The sequence below is a fragment of the Aristolochia californica genome, unplaced genomic scaffold (assembly GCF_029961685.1).
Source record: "Aristolochia californica isolate CCGP_79_NKW_82.1479 unplaced genomic scaffold, dmAriCali1.0.hap1 SCAF_8, whole genome shotgun sequence".
NCBI lineage: Eukaryota > Viridiplantae > Streptophyta > Magnoliopsida > Piperales > Aristolochiaceae > Aristolochia > Aristolochia californica.
The window spans coordinates 8,522,178-8,529,777 of NW_027182279.1; the positions used below are offsets into that span (position 1 = coordinate 8,522,178).

The 7,600-nt window shown below is 35.3% G+C and overlaps 1 protein-coding gene across 1 annotated transcript; it reads right to left on the minus strand.

Moving 5' to 3' along the window:
- Positions 1–3,509: 3,509 nt before the first annotated feature.
- On the minus strand, positions 3,510–4,049 carry LOC137938269 (uncharacterized). Its single transcript, XM_068783256.1, has 2 exons — positions 4,008–4,049; positions 3,510–3,914 (listed from the first exon to the last, which is right to left on the minus strand). The coding sequence occupies exons 1-2, from the start codon at positions 4,047–4,049 to the stop codon at positions 3,510–3,512; spliced, it is 447 nt and encodes a 148-aa protein (XP_068639357.1).
- Between the last annotated feature and the right edge of the window lie 3,551 nt (positions 4,050–7,600).

The window sequence follows — 7,600 nt, forward strand, 5'->3', positions numbered from 1 at the left end:
TGAACAACATTGTTCATTATCTTGGAAAGCTTTACTTTAAGCTATCTTGGAAAATTACTGGATTGATGGCATTACGTCACGGTGTTGCTTGGCTTGGATATTTTAAACTAGAAAGTTGTTGTTTTCATATCCTTCTTTGTTTTGCATTGCTGTTTTCGGTTGGAACCTTCGTTGTTTCTGGCTTGTCTCCTTCGCTGGCCTTTCCATTATCTCCTGAGCCACCTTTGAGATATAATCTTTGTTTGGAAAGTTGTTTTCTTACTAGAAAGCCCACTTCATCTTTTGATCTTCTGCCAATTGTTTATCTGGTCCAACACTGGCAGATGGAAACATTCCTTCAGATAAAAAAATCCTGGTCTGTGTTTCTTCATTTAGAAAAGCGTTGAGCTTATGGAGGAAGTCGTGGCTGGTTTGGCAACAAAGTTTTTTTTCTCCGATTGATAATTTGATGTTCGAAGTATCTTTATTCTATATCTTTGCTTACTTGAATCCCAGTTGGAACTGAAGATCTCTATTGCAGTTTTAGACGTCTCTATAATTGGATGAATCCTTATTATTCAGGCTTCATCAAGTTGGCGATGTATCTTGCTGGTTGGTATCTTCATTCAAAAACTTTCTTGATTGGCAGCTTCATTGGCTGGTATATTCATTCAAAAGTGATTTCAATATGAGCTGGAAGTTTTTTCCAAGCCATGAATCCCAGCCGGTAGTTTTATTCTGAGCCATGAATCTCAATTGGTTTATTTGGCTTCCATCTAACTTCTAAAACCAAGGTTGGGCCGTGCCATGATTGTGCAGTTGAAGGCACGAGTAACACTTCAGAGCCCCTAACATTTGCTTGATAATACCGAATCAAGTTCCAAGCTTGGATCTCTTGACTCAGCCTGACTCGGACCAGGTTAACTCAGACTCATGAGCCCATTATTCGGAGTTTGAGCCCATTATTTTGAGTCTTAATTTTTGCTAGAGCCAGATTGGTCTCTTGACTCAGCTTCACCCAAAATCTTGACTTGGGCCCTTGACTCGGAGTGACTCATTTTATTTTTACTTGGATTATTACCTTGGATTATCATCAACTTATTACTTGGTGTACAACATCCTTATTCAAGGATGGACTCATTGTAGTTTATTTCATGTGTCCTTATTAAGAACTTTCATTATTCACCAGTTAGCCGTTACTATATAACTGCATATTTGGTATGTGTTATTTAGGCATTGGCTCATTACCGCAACTGCTATTGTGTCTTTTTTATTGGGACATTATTATTGAAGAAGAAATCCTTAGTTGCTTGCCTTGGATTCATTATTTGCTAACTATTGTTGGCATTGGTTCGTATGATGATGAATTTGAATTACTTGAAAAAATAAAGCACATGATAACTCTGACTTCTTCATCTTATCTTCCTCATTACCCATATTATCCTTTTATTATTTGGCAGCCTTTCTCCTACCATCCTTTATTTGACTCTCACTTACCCCCTTAGTACTAAGGTGAAACGGTTCCCATTTAGGCTTATTGTTCAAGTAGGTCCAATTAAGTCCATGTGGATTAGTTGAAGTGGATTGAAACTATATTCTTGGCATTTAAATAAATTTTGTGTTGCTTTCCAAGTTGGAAAGTATCACAAGGACTCTCTCTCACTAGATTCTTTTTCACTAGTTTGTTCAAGAAATTTATTCATATATGTTCTAGTCTCTTAAGCCATAACCAAGATTTATCAATTTTTGCACCCAAACAAATGGCACTAGTTGAGGGTAAATTGACTACGTTCACTACATAGAGATTTCTATTTCTATGTCTCTCTAGAAGTAGTTCATCATTTTCTTTCTTTACTAAGCATTTGTCCTTTTCAAATGAAACTTGGTTTCCTTTATAAAAAATTGACTAATGTTAAGCAAGTCATGCATCAAACCTTCTACATAATACACATCGGATATGAAAGAGGTTGAGATACTTATTTTACCAATTCCTTTTATGGTACCTTTGTTATTGTCTCTGAAACTTACATGACCCTCCATCTATGGGATTGAGTTCAATGAACTTCTTCTTATCACTGGTCATGTGCCTCGAGCAACCTCTATAAAAAATCCAAAATATTTTTGGTGCCTTGGCTTGGAGACATACCTACATCACTGTTGAATTTATGGGAAAGATAAAAACTTCATTGACTTGTTGTAATCAGTGTATGTGAACCTCTATTTATAATAGAGGAAGGTAGTAGAGTCTAATTACAATAAAACTACCTTTGTCCCAAATTACACCCAAACTCTAACACTTAAAGATAAGTCCAAGCATAATTAAATAACTCAATATAGATAAAAGACAAACATAAATCAAACTAAAACTCTTCTAGGACGTGACCATTAGATAAACATACTTTCTTGAGTCCTTCTTGATCTTTCAACTGATATGATAAGGATGCCAACTCATGGTAATCGTTGTGGGTCCTACTTATTATGGGCTTGGGCCAATCTTGTGGGCCTTCTTTGGTTGTTTGGCCCATCTTATTATACTCTTAGATATGTGGCCTTCCTTGGTCGTATAGGCTTGAGCCTTATCTTTCAACAATCACGAAAAGTTTAACCCTTAGAGATCCATTTTATGTTGGGTCCCTTTGGGATAACATTTGAGGTTCTAGCTTATTTGGGCTTCCAAACTTGTTTGCCCAACTTCTTTTGCGTTACTACAACCTTTTTGGTTGATTTGGGTTTGATGCCTTTTTAATTCTTAACTTCACAAATGTGATCATAGTGACTCATCTCATTGCAATAGTGGCATCTAATGTGAGGAATGGGAGAAAATTTATTGTTTTGCTTTGTACGATTCTTTCCAACTTTCTTCTTAGGTGTGGATTTGAGAGATAGAAGTTTGACTTGATATTCTAAGTCTAAACTCTTCTTTTGAAATGGAAGTCAATCACATGGTAGCTTGTCTATCAATCCATTTAGTCTTGAGGCATTTTCTATATATATTTCATTAGCTTCCTTCATGACAACAAGCTCTTCCTTGAGCCTTGCAATCTCATGTAATTGAGCATTGCATTTTTCTTTATATTTGTTTAGACAATGAATAGACTTTTTTCTTCAATTGCATCCCAAACTGAGATCAAGACTTTCTTCTTTTTGTTCTTGGGATTTTTGCTTGTAGATGGGGTTCTTTCTTCAAGCTTTAGATATTTGTTCCTTCTATGTCCTAGTTTCCCACACTCAAAACAAACATCAATTTCCTTATAGAATTTGTCATTTTGAGTTCTATATTGGCCTTTTATAAAATTCTTCTTTTTCCTATAGATTCTTTGAAGATGTCTAGTGATGAAACTTACGTCATCAGAGCTTTCTTCACTAGAGTTACTTTCAACACTCGTCTTGTCCGTAAGAGCAATTTTCTTAGCTTGCTCTTCCTCAACATCTTGAGGTTCCATTTCATAAGTGAAAAGGATTCATGGTAGCTCTTCTGAGCTTATAGTTCTAAAGCTATCATTCTCATGCATGGTTATCTTCCTTGCCTCTCATAACTTTGGAAGTGCCTTGCGTAGCTTGTCATTTTGTCTATACAAGGAAATCTCTTCTCCTAGAATATTCAAATCATTAATTATATGAGTGAACCTAGAGTTCATCTCAGCTATTGACTCACCTAGTTTCATTTTGAATTCATCTTCTTGGGCTAGCAATAAGCTAATTCTAGAGTCTTCTACTCTAGTTATTCCTTCATGTGTGACCTTCAGTTTTTCCCAAATTTCCTTGACAATTTTACATGTGGGGACCCTTTTGAACTCATTTGGTTCTAGGTTTAAGTCCTTAAAGTTTGTCTTGATTTGCTCTTTCTCTTTCATAGTTAGCTCATTGAATTCATTTTCAATCGGAAGGCCATATTCAAGTTTTTGAGGCTCAAAAGGACCACTCTTGGTTAGATGCTATATATCCAAATTCATAGATTGAAGGAAGAATTCCATTCTTACCTTCTAATATCCATATTTTTTTCCATTTAACAAAGGTGGATAGTTGACATATTGTTCTTCGGGAAGGAGCAATTTGTCTTGAGATGCCATTTATTCTTTTTTCAAAATCACGAGGATTTTGATTTCAATTAAGTGTCTGGCCCACTCTGATACCAATTGTTGGCCCAATGGCTTCTCAAGGGAAGGATGAATTGAGAATATTGAATAAAAATTAAATTGCACGTATAATAAAAAATCATGCATAAAAGTAAATCAAACCATGCATACACCATAGGAGACACAAATATTTTTGTTATTGATGTTCTCCTATTGGTATTCACTGTCCAAGAACCATTGCTTGTAGCCAAAAATACCTAAAGAGATTTTGGCTCTCTTTAAGCCACTTGTAGCTCAATACATTTATTTTACAACACCAATCTTCCCAAGAGATTGCTACTAGATTCTAGCTCTAGCAGGCCCTTTGTATCTAGATTCTATAGGTTCTAGATGAACCTTTCACAAATTTAAGTAAAAATAAAGGAAAAATGTACACCCTTACTTGGAGAGATCATTCTCCTCGAGAGATCCAAGCTTCCTCTTCCTTGACAACACAATGTGAAGTGATTGAAGGAGTTTGACTATATGAAAGCAAGGAGGGATGGAAAGAGACGTGGAATTTCAAATAATATGACTCACTCTTTCACTCTAAAGCACTTTTAAGAGATTTTGCATGATTGAGAGTAAAAGCTTAGGATATTTGCCAATAAATGCTCATTAAATTTTCAATACAATATTTGGTGGGGTATTAAAAACTTCCCCAACTCGAACTAGACATTTTTTGCCCGTTTGCAAAAATCAGTACTTTGATTGATCGATCATTGTCATGTGATTGATCGATCAATTGATCATAACAACTACTTTTCTATTAGACAGTGACATAATTATCGATGGATGATTGATCAATATATTACCATTTTTCTAGAAAAGTTAAGTTTCTTAATCATTGACAAGGGATGATCGATCAATCAGAATTTTCTCTAACTATGCAATACAAGTATGATCGATTAGTGCATTTCCTATGATCAGTCATGCTTTATGTCCCTGACTAGCAAGATTCTGTTTGATCGATCAATCTGGTGGGGTGATCAATCATTCCATGTAAAATTTGTTTGCCTGGGTAGAATTAATCAATCAACCAAATGGGATGATTGATCATGCTTTATAGCATGAAATGGCCATGTTCTGGATGGTGGATCAATCGACTATGGTTTATCAAACATGCTTTATATTTCTTGCCCCTGCACTTCTAGATGATCAATCTTTCTAGTGTCAGTTCAACTATGTTGACATTTAAAACATGAGAATGTTTTTCTCTAAGTTCTGTAACAAGTTCTAAATTATGTTCATGATGTTCTTAAATATATCTATATGCTTTTTATGACTTAAAGCTTCAATTTCACAATTGCACTTAACCAAGGGAGTTTAGAATACTCTCTTACATTGTGACTGAGTATGGGCATTTAACTTTTACATTTGAACTCTTGTCCTCTCATTGTCTTCTTCCTTGTGCTCGAGATCTTGTGTAGGCTTGATCATTTTGAAGTTTTAAACCTTGAGATGCATTGACTCTTGATGGTGAAATATATGAATACTTAGTTTTTCAAATTTTTAGATTAATTAGGTTTTTTTATCATTAAAAATAACATAGGAGTCAACCTATAATCAACACTTAACCATGATTGAAAAGCAAGAGACCTTTGCTACGTAGTCATTTGTTAACTTGCTAAGCATCTATACTTAGTGTTGTCATAAGTCCCTATGTGGACAAGTGTTGTTCTTGCCATAGAACTCAATGTGGACAAGTATTTGCTATTGCCATAAGACCTTGTCTAGGTATGTGTTTTTGTTTCCGTAAGTCCATATTTGGGCAAGTGTTGCTATTGATGTTGTTGATGTTGTTGTTGTTGCTGTTATTTTAGTAAGTCCTTGTGTGAAAAAAAGTGTTGTTATAGGTTATGTATTTAGAGTTTGCTAACTATAAGCCCCTGACTGTTTGGGGAAGGTGTTGTAATTGAACCTGTGTTGGTCTAATTTGTAGATGTCGTTTGGCTTTACAGAGTAGATCCTTTAACTCCAAGGTAAGAGATCCCCGGGAGTAGAGCTACAATCTAAAATAGTGATTGTGAACCACTATAAAAGTTGGTGTTGTGAATGTGATTATGATTGATTATTTTAAAGTTCTTAATCTTTTAGTAAACCTATTCACCCCCTATAGGTTTACTTTGAACGAATCCTTTCCAAACTCTGTCTTAAGTCGCATGCCAAGTGTTGCTACTCTAACGCAAATAGCTTTGTGATGAAAAATCCATAGGAATTAGTTATTTGTTGTATTCTTTTTCTTGTGAGTGTGGCACACACATGCATGGGAGTGGGATCCCTACTCCAGAGTCTTACACTTGCCCTCTACTACACAACCTAAAGCTACACGAAGAAACATGTACATAGAAGACATGCCCAAGGAATGAATCATGAACATAGAAATCATGCCCAAAGAAAACCTATAAGAAGAGAGGTTCACACCCATGCAAAGGGGGACGCCTTCATGCATGGATGAATCTCAGCCACCTTAAGGATCTTCTATAATTAGTTATCCTACATTCATACCCATGCAAAGGGGGACGCCTTCATGCATGGATGAATCTCAGCCACCTTAAGGATCTTCTATAATTAGTTATCCTACATTCATCCACATGAGGGACCCACCACAAGCATAATTTGCTATTCAAGATTCTCCAACAAATTATACTATTAATAAAAATCAATCAAGGATATTTATCCTCACAAATCACTCAATAAAATGGAGATAATCAAGGACAAATGAATCACTGAAGTGAAGAGGAACAATATCCAAGAATCGTAGAAGAAGAATGGAAGGAACAACCCATTTATTTGTACAAAATTTTAAAGACACCTAGTTGACACTAAGACACTTCAACGTGTGGAATTCTAGACCTTTGTAATTCCTTTTTGTGAGGTTTTGAAAAACTATGTAAACCCTTGTATACTTAGTCTTCACACTGATTTAATTCAAGCAATTCTTTTTGTTCCTCTGTTGGTGGTTTGAAGACTTGTTCTTGAGCATTGAAGTGTCTACCCAAAACTTCCATGATTGCTTAAATTTTCCCACCTTCATCATCTGGCTGTTTCACAATCACCACCTTTATCTATCCTAGACAAGGTTGAGGAAGACCATACATGAAATTTAATGGGATGCCTTTTGTGATTTTCTCTTCTAAAACACATAAAAACATCATTTTGGATCTCGATCATTTAGTCCTCGTACCAAGGGATGCCCTTGTCACTTATTTCATGCATAGAGTAATATGTGTTGGACTTTGGGTGTGTTGATATTAGCTTTGAAAGATGATACATAACTAAAACAATCCAACAAAAGATGCATATTAGATGTAATGATACAGATATTACCAGTTACACCAATTCTTGTGGTTTATACGTAACACATTACCCACCTCGTCAACTTTTTAGTGTTGCTAATTATAGCAAGTTAAATTAAAAGATTAAAAAAATCTTAGCTAAGGTGTAGTTTTGGATAAAATTGAAAAGTCACCTACAAAATAATAATTGTCATTTCTAATTAATGT